This window comes from Vombatus ursinus, unplaced genomic scaffold (assembly GCF_900497805.2).
Source record: "Vombatus ursinus unplaced genomic scaffold, bare-nosed wombat genome assembly UNPS02014791.1, whole genome shotgun sequence".
Classification (NCBI taxonomy): Eukaryota; Metazoa; Chordata; class Mammalia; order Diprotodontia; family Vombatidae; genus Vombatus; species Vombatus ursinus.
In genome coordinates, this window is record NW_020954569.1 from 67547669 (window position 1) to 67564509 (window position 16841).

The 16841-nt window shown below is 36.1% G+C and overlaps 1 protein-coding gene across 2 annotated transcripts in view; it reads right to left on the reverse strand.

Annotated features, from left to right (window-relative positions):
* DYM (dymeclin) overlaps window positions 1-16841 on the reverse strand; it is a 559394-nt gene that overhangs the window by 460414 nt on the left and 82139 nt on the right. For both annotated transcript variants that reach the window (XM_027868956.1, XM_027868957.1), the window contains exon 6: window positions 550-622. In XM_027868956.1, coding sequence (XP_027724757.1) covers window positions 550-622 — 73 coding nt within the window. The remainder of the gene's footprint in view (window positions 1-549; window positions 623-16841) is intronic.

Consider the following 16841-nt stretch of genomic DNA (forward strand, 5'->3'; position numbering starts at 1 on the left):
GGACTATCACCAAACAATAATATTCAGACATGGATGAATAAGTTTTTTTGATGACAGACCCCAAGACACAAATCCTCACCCAAAAGGAAATTACTTTAAAAAAAAAAGCAGGCAGTTTAGTAATGATTAGGATCAGAATTATTATGGCAAAGTATCTGATTTTTAACCTTCAAATAATCTATTCTCTCCACAACTCTTTCTCTACAAAGGACAAAAGACACTGAGTAAACAGGACAACTAATAACTTAAATGAATAAATACTGAGTGGAAATCATATGCCAAATTTGGTCCAGAAATTAGTTTAACTTTTTTTTTTTAAACTCCACTGAACAGTCTAATCTGTTGGCTGGGTTAACCAACTGTTTGTACATAGTATAGACACAATTAGAATGCTATTGGGCCAACACAAAAAAGAAGATACTGGGGATATATGGCTTTGAAAGAGACAAAATAAAAGTACTATATCTGGTTTTATGAACTATAAAATGCTAACAAACTCATTATTTTGAGAATACAAAGAAAACATAAATCCTGATGATCAGAACTTACAAGAGTGGGATGTCAATGATTAACTTGATTAAGCAGCAAAGCAGTTCTTCTATGAGATCTTCGGAGTCAGCTTCTGGTAAGATACATCAAAGGTTCATCAGAAAACAGAATACAGGCACCTCTCATTCCAAAGTCAGATTACTCTTCATTCAAATACAAAATAAGAGCTATTATTGCCAGAAATGTGTTCCTCCTTTAATGAAACACAAATTATGAACCTAGTTAAGACATGTGATGATCAACCCCTGGTATAGGGATTCAGTGTCATAAATTAAACCACTTGGATTCTCCAAAACTTTTAGCAACTTTTTTTTTCTCGAAAGACATATCTAAATATATGTAGATTTTGTTTTTAATTGCACTCTGCCTCACCATGAATAGCACTTGGAAAGTAGTCTTCTGAGAAGAAAATGACTAGGAGGGGTACATGGTAAGAATTATGCTGTACAAAAGCTGAGTCAAAGAAAGAGGAGGACCTAACTTAATTCAGCAGATAAGAAAGAAGATAAGCAACATCTACTCTTACGATGACAGGAAAAGCTGTTGATAAACAGATTTTTGACAGAAAAGTCTCTCTTTACCAAAGCTGCCCAATTTAAACAACATGAGTTAACAACCTACTCCTAAGTTGATTTGTTATAAATGTCACCCTCTGGCTCACCCTCCCAAATGCAGTGACCCAGATCTGAGTAGTAACATTTAAAAATCACTCACTGAGTCCCTAAAGAGGATTTTAAACCAAATAACTTAGCCAGTTTAATAACATCCCACTAGTCAGCAAAGCAGCCAGAACAGCTTGTTTTATCACCAAAAGTGAAAGAACAGACTCTGGAAACCCAAAGACTTTGCCTGATTAAGCCTTTTCTCCCAAAAAGGAAAAAATCCTGATTTTTAAACATAAAAATGGTGGCAAGGATTCCCTACTCTGTATTCCAAGCATCACTCTATGACTTCACCTCCTCATGAACAAAGTTTACAGCTGAGTCAATTAAGCAATGCAACCACAGCTTTATTGCCACTTTTTAAAAAAATGATAATGATGAAAAATAGATTTAGTGCAAATGAAATGTGGCATTTCAAGGTCAAAAATATAACTGCAGTTCATGTCAAGAATGAGCATTTTCCAAATGAAATTATGGCCTTCAAAAGGCCACATCCAAGTTTCTCTTATTTGGGGGCAGATAAATAGTAGAGTCCAATTTCTATGTAAAGATCTTCAATTTCTGAATGTTACTTGGATTTACAGGGAACACAAGTGACATGCAAAATACTATTATTTTCAAAGGAACTTTCAAAGCTTTTGCACAAGGCCAAATACATATCTTCCTTGGTTCTAAGGAAGACAATATGGTACAGCGGATAGAGCACTGGACTTGGAGTAGGGAAAACCAGGGCTCAAGTCTTGCCTCAGACAATTACTAGCTGAAAGATGCTTGGGAATATCACTTAATCTGGGCAGACCTGCAATAGTTCAGGTGCAAGGGGCAGAAGTATCCTCTTGGACTTTTTCACTTTTCATATATTTCACTCAATCCATCTGAATATGCAGGGTAAGTAAGCACTCAGTTCACCTGGTCAGTACACAGCTCTAGGGGGGCCAAAGTTGGGTTTTCATAAGACAACAGAACAATTAGCTTAACAAGAGAAAATTATTCTAAAGCCAAAATGCTCCCAATCTAACCCTTCTGTCTCAGAAGGCATGCTGTTGGCTAAAAGGATATGGATGATTCAGGACAAACCCATGGACACTATCAGAAAAAGGAAACCAAAGGACACAACTTAGCATTATCATTACATCTTAAGGATAGTCGATTTTTGCTTTTATGAAGGAAAATCGAACCAATATCAAGAGCTGAACCTATGATCTAATTCATCAAAGAACAGATGGTTATGGTTTCGCAATACGTAAGCAAGATTAAATTACTGAAACTATTCAATCCACATTCACTGGATATGCCTACTTGTAAGTTCAGTGCAAACTGAACTCAAACTCAATGTGTCCAAAACATAGCTCATAATCTTTCCCCACTAACCCACTCCTCTACCAAATTTCCCTATTTTCATCAAGGGCACAACTATCCTTCCAGTCATCAATGTTCACAATCTCATTGTCATCCTCAATCTTTTACTTTCTCTTACCCAGCATATTCAATCAGTTGTAAGCATTGTCATTTCTGCCTTTACAAGATACATCTCTCCCCTTCTCTTCCCTCACAAGTCCATCACCACAAGCAGTTTCCCAGTCCCTACTCTAACTGGGTAGGTAGCCAAACATGCAAAATATCAGTACGATACAATGGCAAGAGTTTCTGTTATTGAATCAAAAGATGTGGGTTCAAACCCTAGTTCTGCTCTGAGAAACAACACAGTGAAGTAAATAGAGCATTACTTCACCTCTCTAGGCATCAGCTTTCTCATCTGTAAAATGAGCAGATGGGGATAGATTTCAGGAGTTCCATGAACCTGGGTGCTAAAAAAAATTACATCTTTATTTTCTTTAATCTCTAACTGTAACATATCCTTCAATTATTCAAAGACTCTATTCTGAGAAGGGGTCTTCAGGTCTCACTAAACTGCCAAAGAGGCCCAAGAAACAAAAAAGGTGAAGAACTCGTAAGTTAGGCTGTTTCTAAGCTCCCTTTTAGTTCAAAACTCACGATTCTACATATAATCCTATAACAACCTTGGGCAGAGAAGCAGGAATTACCAAAAAGGTGAGAAGTAGAGAAGAAAAAGAAAATGAGCAGCCAGAGGAAATAAGTATGTGATGATTTAAGTCAGGCTACATGCAGTAATTAAAAAGGGCATTAAAAGAGAATGAGCTAATTGTTATTTTCTTTAAATTTGCATTCACAAAGTCAAACTGCCAGTTACTCACTATTGCCCATTACTACATAGTGCCAAGTGTAAGTACTAAAAACACACCAAGAAATGACAGAACTACATTCCAAAAAAATGTTAATAGAGTACCTGACAAGCTCAGAGCACAACTTAGTTTTCTTGAAATTAAAACCAAACAGATAGCTGGCTGATGTTCACTATAAACCTGTATTCAGAAAGTCATATTACTATGTACTGTTATTGCCAATTTTAATAGTAAAGTTAAGAATATCTAAGTTATTTTAGAACATTTAATTTTAAGTTAATTTTTGTCCAAAATACATATACAAATTATTCTTTGAAAGTTATACCATATTTTAAACTATATCTGGAAATAAAATTTATTTGATCTAAAGACCTGCATTCTATGACAACACAAAAAATACTACCCTAACTACAAAACCAAGTTTAACTACTTTTGTTGTTGTTTTGGAAAAAGTTATCCATGATTTAAATGTTACAGTAGATTACATTTTAACCAAAATCCTATTAGTCTCACATAGGGGAACTGATTTCATAAGACAGACTGATTATACTATGGAGCTATTTTCTTTAAATATATATAAATTTTAAAAAATTTGTTTTAATTCAATTTTATTTTATTTTCAGTTCTAAATTCTTTTCTTTTCCCCCTCCCCCATCCATTGTAAAGGTAAGAAATGCAAAACCCATTTAAAATATGTATTCATGCAAAGCAAATTCAAAGGAAGGAAGGAAGGAAGGAAGGTTGGCTGGTTCATTCAATCTATGTGCCAAGTCCATCAGATAGCATGTTTCATCAAGAGTCCATTGAACCGTGGTTGGCCATTGTGTTGATCAAAAAAACTAAGTATTTCAAAATTTATCTTTATAGTTTATTATAAGTTTATTGTTATCTTAGAAATTGTTCTCCGGGTTTTGCTCACATCACTTTGCATCAGTTCATACAAATCCTCCCAGGTTTTTCTGAAACCATCTCCTTCATCATTTCTTACTGTACAATAGTATTCCATCATATTCATATACCATAAATTGTTCAGCCATTCCTGAATTGATAGGCATTCCTTTGGTTTCTAATTCTTTGCTACCACAAAACAAGCTGCTAAAAATATTTTTTGTATATACCTTTTTCTCTTTTATTGATCTCCTTGGTATAGCTGGACCAGTTCACAGCTTATAGAGTTATTTTTCAAGTGATATTTTTGTATCTTTCCCTGCCTAACACTGTGCAATAATAGCCCTTTCAGCTAGATTGTATCTAAGGTCCCTTCCAGCCCTAAATCTATGATTCTACAATTCTACAAAGACTTTTCATTGGGCAAGGAAGCAAAGATTACCAAAAAAGGTGAGAGGAAAAAAGGGAGAAAATAGAAAGGAAATGGGAGAAACAGTCAGGGGAAATAATTATGTGCTAATTGTATGAATAATTAATAAATTACTGTTGAAATGAATCGAATTATATCACTCACAATAAAACTCTAAATTTACATTTTCATTAATTTTTTGTGAACTTTTTCAATATAGATATTAAAAAAAAACGGCCAAACAAAGGCAAAATATTGCCTTTCTCCAAGCCCATTAAAAACTCTCAAGCTATCATCTCATTTCTCACTTTCTCTTCAATGTCAAACTTCTTGAAAAAGGAGTCCAGATTCAGTGTTTCCACTTCCTCTCATCTATTTACCCTCAACCACTTGCAATCTGGTTTCTATCATCACCACTTAACTTTGGAAGTCACTCCACCCAAAGTCAACAAATGACCCTTAATGGCAAATTTCAAAAGTCTTTTTTCTCAGTTTTCATCTTCCATGACCTCTCTGAAGTATTTGACATTCATTCATTCTGGACACACTCTCTCTTAACTTCCAAAATGCCACACACTCCTCTGGTTCTCCTCCTACTATTTGAATTTCACCTTCCCCGATTCCTCATTTGCTTTCCAACCCCTTAATATGGATCATCTGCAAGAATCTGTCACTTTCATGAACTATCACTTTCATTAAAATTACTCCCCCAAATACACCTCCAACCCTGACTTGAGTTCCAGAACCAAATCTGTATTGTCTCCATCTAAATGTCATAAATGTCTCAAACTCAACAAGCTCAAACCAAGTCTACTATATTTCTCCCTAAACCCACTCCTCTTGATTTCATCATTTCTGTCAGCGGCACCACTATTTACTTAACTGTTCCATGTTCTCTCCCTAATCTCCTGTATTCAAATAGTTACTGAGTCCTGCTGATTCTACCTACATGCTATCCCTCTGTCCAGTTCTCTCCCACTACATCTAATAAGGCCCTTAATACTATCCACCTCTGCTAATACAATACCCTCTGAAAAGGTTTTCTCTCCCCTTCCAAATCATCCTTCACACAGCTTCCAAACTAATCTTGCAGGTATAGAACCACTCTTTCCCTTCAACCTGAACACAATTGTCATGCCAATATTCCTATACATAGGTGTGTTCATGTTACTTGTACACACAAAACCCTCCACCGGTCTTTTATTGTCTACAAATTAAATTTCGAACTCCTTCACCTGGCATTCAAGGATTCATAACTGTGCCACTCTGACTGTCCAGCCTTATCTCATACTATTCCATCCCCTATAGTCTACATTTCAGCCAAACTGAACAACTAGCCATCCCTTCTACCATCCTCATTCCTCCATGCCTTTGCTTACATTGTTCCCAGTGCCCAGAGTACTCTACCCAACTCTATGAAGACTTCCTTGATCCTTTACCTTAGATGGTAATGATCTTAGGGAAATAGGTGATAACATAACATTTATTTTGCACCATTCTTGTGCAATTATTTTGTTAATATTTGTATGTCATGTTCTCCTACTAAGCTATAAGTTTCATGAGGTGAGGGACCCTGTTTCATTTAATCTTTGTATTTTTTCAAGCTCTTTAAAAACTCAAGAATGGTAACAAATCCATCTGACTTTCTATTTTTCACTGCTGCTTCCTGACTACCCATTTTCACAGGCCTCATCTTATGCTCAACAGAGCAGAAACTGACTAGTAAGCTGCAGTACTACCACAACCAACATCAGGCTTCTGGGGTTCATTGGGAAACAGAGCTAGAACAGACAGAAAGTAACAGCATAAAATGGTCTTGGGAAGCAGGAACCATACCCCTCTCTACTCTTCTAATGTTTCATTCATAGTATCACTAAAGGCCAACTGATTTTCTCAGATGCTGGCATTATTCCTAGATTACTAGCTTTTCTTTTGATGAAAAAAGAATATAAGTAATAGGAAATGAACATTAATAATATCAAAGGATTCAACTTCTCTAATTTGTTACTTTTTCTTCTTTGGTGCCTTTTCCTATCTAAAATCTATACAGTTTGTTTTTTTTTAATTCTATTCTTTCTTTATAGTGTACTACTCAACTCACTGTCTTCCCCACAGGAATGTCACCAGGAACATAACTAAAGAAAAAGTGGCACTCATTGCAGCCTCAAAGTAAAAGTAGCATAAACAGAAGCAGCTGGTAGTGCAGTGGATAAAGAGTTGGGCCTAGAATCAAGAAGACCTGAGTCCAAATACAGCCTCAGACACTTACTAGCTGTGTGACTGTGTTAACCTCTGTTGACCTCTTTCCTCAACCACAAAATGGAGATAATAATAGCATCTACCTCATAGGATTGTTTTGAGGATCAAATGAAATTATATTTGTAAAAAGCACTTAACAGTGCCTAGCACATAGTAGGTGCTATATAAATGCTTTCAGTCCCTAGGACCTTCACATTTATCTGCCATTTTACAAGATGAACCAAAAATTTATTATTATATCAACATGTGCGCATACATTACAAAAGGTCAATGCCCTTCAAAGAAAAAGCAGCCAATACAACACTGTCTCTGTGATAAAAGACGCACCACAGTCTTCTGTCACTTTACAGAAGAATATAAGTAATCCCATTTCTCATAAAACTTTGTGAAAGAAAAATGAAAGTGCTTCTAATAACTACTAACCCTATATCTATATTGTTTCATACTTACCTTCCCAGCTTATACTCAAAATAAAAATAACATCCTTGGAACCTGACTAGTCACAAGGGGAATGCTTAGTACCTAGGATGAGCGGATGTTGGACTCCAAAATCAAGTCTTCTTGGGCACCACACTATTTATTGTCTTCTCTACCTCCAACAACTCTCACTCTGTTCCTTTTCCCTTATCCCATAAGTCCCTGAGTCCCTTATCTCCAGCTGCTTCCATTATTGAATAGGAATGTTGGTGATACAACCACTGAAAATCTAGGATCACCTAGTATATGCTGTTGTGTTGTTCATATATTTTACAGTCATGTCTGACTCATCATGACACCGTTTGGGTTTGGGAGGGTTTTTTGGCAAAGATACTGAAGTGTGGTTTGCCATTTCCTTCTCCAGCTCATTTTACAGGTGAGGAAACTGAGGCAAACAGGGTTAAGTGACTTGCTCAGGGTCACACAACTAGTGTCTGAGACTGTATTTGAACACAGGAAGATGAGTCTTCCTGATTCCAGATCCAGCATGCTCTCCATTGTACCATCCAGCATCCATTCTAGTATATAGAATCATCTTAAAATTCCTATTTAAAAATTTAAAGATTCAAGCAAATATAAGATTTTCATTAGGTAGTGGTGGGGATATTGTTTTTTGGTTTTGGTTATTTTAAGATCTATGTCACATCACTGCGGACCAAGCAATGATTAATTTTAAATACCTGAAATAAAAACTAGTGTTAAAAGGAAGATTATACTACAACATGATTTAAATATTATCCTTGGATATATACCAAAGGATATTTATATAGGTGAGAATACTATACTAAGGTCTTTCTACTACTTTCAATATTAACTTTTCTTTGACAAGGTTTCAAAGACATATCTTACACAAAATTCCATGATACCCAAAGTGTTTAACAGGAGATGCAACACAATGGAAAAAGTTCTAGCTCAAGTCAGATCCTACTTCTGATGTTTATTGCATGTGTGACCTTGGGCAAGTCAATTAAGTCACTCTCCCTTGGCCTCAGTTCCCTCATCTGTAAAATGCAGAAGTAGAACTACATATAGAAGTAAGGGAAGGGAATAAGCATTTATATAGCACCTACTACGTGCCAGGCACTGCACAAAGTGCTTTTTACAAAGATTATCTCATTTTATATATATCCTCTAAACTTTCCTTTAGTTCTAAATCTATGATCCTTTATGTCATGAAACTGATTTTTTTAAACAAACTTCCTAAAAAGTGGAGTGTGTCTGTCCCTTAGGATTTAAGAGTCTATTCTTTGAGCTAAGTCAAAATAAAAGGACCAGTTGCCTTTCAAGTTTTGTATGAACAGCATAAATTCACTAAAACACATTTAACCAGGATCACAACTGCTCAGCAAAAGCATAACAATATAGTAACTGCTATCATAAACACCAGAGTGTGAGTCCATTTTCACCAAGTTCTAGCTTCTCACATATGACTAAAGTTTGGTATTTTCTAAGGTGTGAAAAGCCTGAATTGAGTACTACACTGGGCAAGAGAAGTTAGGGAAAAGAAGGCAAAAGTATCTCCAAAAAAAACTTTTTGCTCTAGAGGATCAAGTCAATGGAACTCCTTTAAAATCGTAAGGTTAAAGTTCCTTGAGGAAATGTCTGGTGACTCTCTAGTGCTATTCCTCAACTATCCCATTGGACTAAATATGCAACATTTGAAAGGTTTAGGAGATATGACAGTCTACCACGAGTGCTCTGCATGAGCTATTCAGTGCTGTCAGCTATGAAAGGATACTGTTATATCTTCATATTCTTGAAACTCAGAATTCAAAAAATTCATTCTATGATCAACTTTCCTGAAGTTTCTATGATACCAGGAGAATAATGGCCAAGCAAGCTGCAGGCCTACATGAGGTGACACTTTCCCAAAGTCTTCTCAAACATTATTGTCAGAGACCAGCCTGGGAAAGATATTCGAAGTAAGGAAGGTCTTTGCCAGGCACTGTTTTTTTGTAATTGTGCCAGATGACAATCCTTCATATTGAATGGCCACTTAACCACAATGAGAGTCTTGATCCCTTTTGCTAGTTAGAGTACTGGTGCTAAATTGAACTGTTTAGAGTACTTGCAGCCAACATTAAACATCAAAATATAACTATTGGGGGAGAAATGCTATCTCCTTCTACACAACTTCCAAGTGATTAAAATCAAACCTAGCACTAATACATTGATAATAATGATAACAGATAAGAAGCATTAGTAACAACAGTGCTGGTGCTGGTATTGGATATGAAAAAAGAAAAAGAGGAGGAAATTAGGGCTATCGTCTTCTTAATTTACCTGCAGATTATATTTAAGATCCCATTTCCCACTACTCAGGGACTCAACAATGATCTTCAGGGAAGATTAAGAAATACTTAGGAGTCCAAACCATAAGTCTCAGGAGCTAATTAGCATTAAAACAAATCATCAATTATCTATTAGAATTAGTCACAACAAAGTTCAAACAGCTTCCAAAAAATATGAAGAACAATGGCACATTAATTTTCCCTTAGTCTACCTTCACTGTTCACCATAAAATGTACAGATCATTAATGTAAAGAAAAATCTTCAAGATACTCAGGGCTAATTTGGAACTATGCCCAAAGGGCTATAAAACTGTGCATACCCTTTGATTCAGCAATACCACTAAGTCTATATCCCAAAGATATCCAAAAAAAGGGGAGAAACAACCTATTTGTACAAAAATATTTATAGCAGCTCTTTTTGCAGTGGTTACGAATTAGAAAACGAGAGGCTGCCCATCAATTGGGTAATGGCTAAACAAGCTGTGGTAGATGACTGTAATGGAATATTATTGTGCTATAAAAAATGACAAGCAGTATGATTTCAAAAAAATCTGGAAAGACCTACATGAACTGATGCAAAGTGAAGTGAACAGAACCAGGAGAATGTTGTACACAGTAACAGTAATATTGTTCAATGAAGAACAGTGAATGACTTGGTTATTCTCAGCAATATAATGATCCAAGACAATCCCTAATGATGAAGCATGCTATCTGCCTCCAGAGAAAGAATTGATATTGTTTGAATACAGACTGAAGCATGCTATTTTTCACTTTTTTCTTTCATTCTTTTTCTTTTATTCGAGTCTTCTAGTACAAAATGATTAATATAGGAATGGTTTACATGATTTGGGCTGTTGTCAGTTTTTGTGGCTTCTATTTCTAAAACAAGTCTCACATTTGATCCCTTCTCTCTATTCATATAGCTGTCATTTAGTTCAGGCCTTAATACCTTTCACCTACACTACTACACTGGCCTCCTAATTGGTCCCCCTGTCTCAGGTCTCTTTCTGCTCCCATGCAAGCTCCACACAACTGCCAAGGCAATTTTTCTAAAGCACAGGACTGAACACATCCCTCCCACACTCAACAGAACTCCACTGGATCCCTATTTCCTCTAAGATAAAACAAACTCTTCCATTTGGCGTTTAAAACCCTTCACAATCTGGCTCTACCTTATCTTTCCAGGCTAATTATTACGAATTATTCCTCTTCCTGCATCCTACAGCAGAGCCAAACTGGTCTTCTGTGTGTTCCTCCAACACAACACTCCATCTCCTATCTCCATGACTCCACACTAGCCCTCCCTCATACCTAGAAGGCAGTCCCTTCCTCACCTCCACCTCATAGAACCCTTAGCTTCATTCAAAGCTCAGTTCAAGTGCCAATTTCTACTTAAGGTACTTCTTGATTCCCACAGCCTTTTTCCCCTAATACCACTTCCAAAATTAAATTGAATTTAGTTTGTATATATTGTATGTATGTATATGTTTACCCAAAGAGAATATAAGTCCCTTGAGGCTAGGGACTGTTTCATTTTTGTTTTTGTATTTTAGCAATTAATACAGTGCCAAGCAAATAGATGTTTCGTATATGTTTACCAACAGATCTATTTTCAGTTGATATCAGCATACTACAGTAGACCCCAGGAGACAGGATTGGCCTATTTATTCCCCTTCAATTTGACACTAATAGGGTCAACTGTCACAATGAGCCATGCATCTCCATCCTTCTCTCCCACTGGTATCACGAAAGAGTATGGCTGGGGAGGAAGAAAAAAAAAGAAAGAAAAAAAAAACCACAGTTCATAGAAAATCCCTTTCTTGCATCCTATTCAAAGAATTTGAAAAGAAATAGAAAAGTTTAGAGGAAATGAAAAAAAAGTACATTCTTCTGGGGCTTGTTCTGTTTTGTAAGGTCAAAAGTGCTCTAACATTCAATACAGTTTTGTTTTTAAGTCCAGTGGTAAACTGTGGGGTGGAGACAGATAATCCTGGGTTTTACAAGGTTCTATCAGTGGAGTATAAGATTCGATAAATCCTAATAAACTTGAATTATGGAAACATTAACAAATTGTCTGTTCAAAGATCATGAAGTGAAGAATAGGGCCTATAGGGGAACAAGACCTCATTAAACCAACCGCTAGAGTATGGAAGGTTTTGATGATCCAGTGAATACAGAAAGAACCCATAAAGATGAAATAATAGATACCTGATGTACTAAAGGATTTTTTTGGTCTGGTTACTTGCTTGTTTGTTTTTCTAATCAGCCTTATGGTATGTGAAATCATCAGTAGTATTTTAAAAAATCATTTTAAAGGGTTTTGTTGTATGGAGTCCAGTGGTCAAATTTCAACCAACTGTATTCTGGGTTTTGGTTATATGTTCATAGTTCCTTGAAAGTCATGTCATTCTTACATCAGTATCTGTTCCACTAAAAATACCAGCAATATTTCACCAAATACTAATATCCAAGGCAAATACAACACAATCACAGATAATGGATTTTGGATTGATTAGAGATAAAGTACATCATATGCATTTACTATGAATACTGTATTACCAAGCTACCTGATACCTGGAGCAGATTAATTTGCTCAGTTGCACACATGGACTGATGCATTCATAGGCAATTCTCACAGATAACTTTAACAATGTAACAAAAATGTAAATCTGGACCCACAAAGCACTTGGAGTTACCACACAGTCATCTGTTTTGTGCTGTTCCTTATAATAATGCTATTTTGGAAAACAGGAGAGCTACTATTTCTTTGGCATTCACAATAGGACCAAAGCAAAATGTAGCTTTAATAAACCAATATAAATTGCAATGCAGCAAGTTGATTATGAGTTAAACATATGAAACTGGTATTTGGAATATCTTAAATAGTCATTTGAAGTCAACTACAGTGCAGCATGGATGGGGGTGGTATTCGAGGAGGATAAATCAGAGACATTTTCTAATATTAGTTTTTATATAAAAATAACACATTTTGAATGCCAGAAAATTCCAATCTGTGTGACAGGAGGAGAGTTATTTGGAGATGAGTCATGTATTTTGCAGAGAAGGTTTTGGTGGCAGAAATATCCAGCTGATATAATTTTCAAACACTGGGGGTTCAATTGAACCCCTAATTGACAATTGTCAAACATTACCCAGGTCACAAAAATGTCATTTGCCAATATACTACACTCTCCTTTTGTAATCAAAGCATCAAAAATTATATACATTCTCTCAACTTAAATTCAAAGTTAGTACCTATATCACAATCATTGGAAAATACTGCTTTAAAAAAGCTAATGAATAATGATGGTGCAAAAATGCAGTCTAGTTTGAAGTTGATATATCTCTTCCATGTAATAATTATATAGTTAAGATTTACAAAGTACTTTCTCCACAATGAGGCAAGCAATATAGTCACCATCATTTTACAGATGGGGAAACTGGAATTTGCCTGTAGTCACACAGTCTCTAAACATCACAACTATGACTCAAATCACATCTCCTGATTTCAATTTCAGTGCACACCGCATAACTCTCTCCATAATTCCCACTAGCAATGAGATAAGGCTTATAAAACTCTTTGAGGAGCTGAACTTTTTGAAGAATTTTCTTGGCAAACTTGGTCACTGGACCCAAATGCCTTGGATACATACATAAATAAAACGTACAAATCAAAATGCTATTCTCTGAATTGCTACTGTAGCTACCTAAGAAGTATATTATTAACAGCAGAAAACTGAGCTATATTCGGGGATATCTTAGAGGATCTCAACTCCCCTACTTCAGGGTTTTTTGGATTCATTTTGAGAGGAGGAAAGAGAAAAAGGCTGAGTAGGTCCCTTTTTATGTGGGTAGAAAGAAAAGATAAGAAAAAAGTTCCCTTTTTTCTTAAGGACAGATTAGGGGTGAGAGAGAGAGAGACCCAAATCGAGTATATTTTTGATTCCAGTTAAAACAATGAATGTATCTGGGGCCAAGAAAAGGCTTTTGAATTGTTAATCATTAGAGAAATAATATCTTCTATTGTACTATAACTATGGACACACTAATGCTCTCACCCTTTGAGGAGGACAGCTGAATTTTGCTTCCTATGACCTCTTCACTTCCAGGGTGGCTTTAAGTTGACCTGGATTGAATTTGGCTGGGTGCCTTCTCAATGCCAGAATCTACACGATGCAAAAGCAGCAGCTCAAAAGTAGACAGGATGGAATAATAGGAAGGAATTCTTGGCCCACAATGGAACTACAAAGTCACTTCCCTTGGGAAGCAAAAGTGTCCTGTAAACATTTTCATCACAGGAAATACACATAGAACACCCTCCAGATACCTGGGGATCTCACTATTGTAAATGGGAAGGGGAAAACACTATACACACCCAATCATACTTAAAGTTGTTTTTCAATCTTTTAACTAACATCTACCCTATGTTGGGTTTTTTTTAACTACTTGCAGAAGAACTATAAAAATATATTGACAATAAATTCGCAGATGATATGCTTTGAAACTAAAAGAGTCATCTGACATTGCCACAATTTATTAGGTAAATAATTTTTAATATCCATACAACATTCTTTTCTCCACTAAAACTCTTGGCCCTGGAGTCCAAATCTGGTATTATACCACTCAAAATTCCACAAGAAAAAAAGGATTTTCTAAAGAATAACATAGGCAATCAAAAAATTTTTTGAATAAATATGCTAATTTGGCTTAATATTTTAACAAACAGTGACAATCACAGAATCCAAGATAAAAAAAAAAGAACCTCAATGGCCATTTACTCCAACCAATATTTGAAGAATTCCCTTTACAACAAATCCAACAATGCAAGCTAGTTGCAAGTGCATTAACTCCCCCTTACGTCAGTCTTTTTTGTTCCCATCCCATTTATAACATTCTTACAAACTAACCACCCTCTCTAATGTTATTTCAGCTAATGTCACATTTTTGGAGAACCAGTTAACAGCACCATTTACCAGCTTCATTTACATTTACATTTTCTAGCTACTAAGTTAATTTTTAAACTACTAAGTAGTTCGGCAAACATGAGCAAATCATTTGACCTCCCGGGGCCTCAGTTTCTTCATCAGTAAAATGAAGGAGTTTGTTTAGCTGATCTATCTCCACAGCACCTTGCAAATTCTAACACTCCTATTTACTAGGACTAATGAGGTTACAATCACCACTACTCAGACATAATATGGATAAAAGGCAAATGAACGGTTTCCGGTTTGTTTGTTTTCTCCTGTTTGCAAGGCACTGTTCCCTCTGGGCTCTCCATCTGATCATTCCTTCTCAGCCTTCTTGGCTGGATTCCTATCACACCTTTTAACCAAGATTTACCTTGTCTCTTTTACTCTTTTACTTGGTGATCTCATGGGTTTAAGTATTATCTTCTTGCAAATGATCCCCAAATCTACATATCCAGTCTTAGACAAATATATGAACAAGATATACAAATTATGACACTATTCTCTGAACTGCTACTGTAGCTACCTAAGGAAGTATATCATTAAATAACAGAAAACTAAACTATATTCAAGGAGATCTCTTTCTGAGCTCCATTACTGCATCGCCAATTTCCAATTGAACATTTGGAACTGGATGTCCCATAGACATCTCGAATTCAGTATCTGTAATACAGAGCTCATTATCTTTCCCAATCCCAACCCCACCCCCATTCCACCCTTGCCTTGTGGACTTCCCCATGTCTATTAAAAGAGAGCCGCACTTCTGGTTACCTAAGTTCACAACTTCAGTGTCATCCTCAACTTCTTATCCCACATAATAAATCAGTTGTCAGTCTTACCTCCACAACATCCATTCCCTTTCTCTCCACTTGAATAAGCTACCATCCTAATTCCAGATGCATTAACTCTCACCTTGGCAATACTGCAATAGCCTACTAATTGGTCCCCTTGCTCTGAGTCTCTCCCCATTTCAATCCATACTCCACGCAGATGCCAAAATGATTTTCCTTAAGTGGAGGTCTGACTATGTCACTCCCTTACTCAACAACCTCTAGGGATTCTCTATCACCCCTAAGACCAAAAAGAAACTTCTCAGTTTGACGATGAAATCTCTTCATAGATAGCACTCATCTTCCTCCTCTGCACCTTTGGCCTGGTAATCCACTATGCCCAGAATGTATTTCCTCCTCATCTTCATCTCTTAGAATATCCAGTTCTCTAGGGGCAGCTAGGTGGTGCAGTGGATAGAGCACCAGCCCTGAAGTCAGGAGGACCTGAGTTCAAATCTGGCCTCAAACCAAACACTTGACACTTACTAGCTGTGTGACCCTGGGCAAATCACTTAACCCCAATTGTCTAAAAAAAAAAAAAATCCAGTTCTCTCTCAAGACTCAAGTACCATCTTCTACTCAAAGCCTTTCCTAATGCTTCCAAATGTTAAAGCCTTCCTCCATTACCTTATATCTATTTTACAGATATTTTGTGTGTGTGTGGATGTATGTTCATGTGTATCTCATCCAAAAAAATGTAAGAGACCTGAGGGAAAAGATTGTTTTGCTTCTGTCTCTGTATTCCCACTGCCTAAACAGTTCTTAGCAAACAGTAGGCCTTTAATAAATGTTTGCTGAATGATTATTTTAAAACTATGATATGCTACCTATGCAAATATCCATCTTCATCAGAGAAATTTGGAAACTGAAAGAGGCAAACTGGAAGAGCAAGGAATAGTTTACCTGTCAGATTTATGGAGAATGGAAGAATTTATAACCAAACAAGAGATAGAGAACATTATGAAATGCAAAATAGATAATTTTGATTACATTAAATTGAAAAATTTTTGTACAAACAAAGCCAATGCAATCAAGATTAGGAGGGAAGCAGAAAACTGGGAAAGAATTTCTACAACCAGTGTCTCATTTCTCAAATATATAGAGAACTGAGTCAAATTTAATATAAGAATACAGGTCATTTCCCAACTGATAAATGGTCAAAGGATATGAACAGGCAGTTTTCAGATGAAGAAATTAAAGCTCTCTATAGTCATATGAAAAAATGCTCCAAGTCACTATTGATTAGTCAAAACAACTCTGAGGTACCACATCACACCTATCAGATTGGCTAACATGACAAAACAT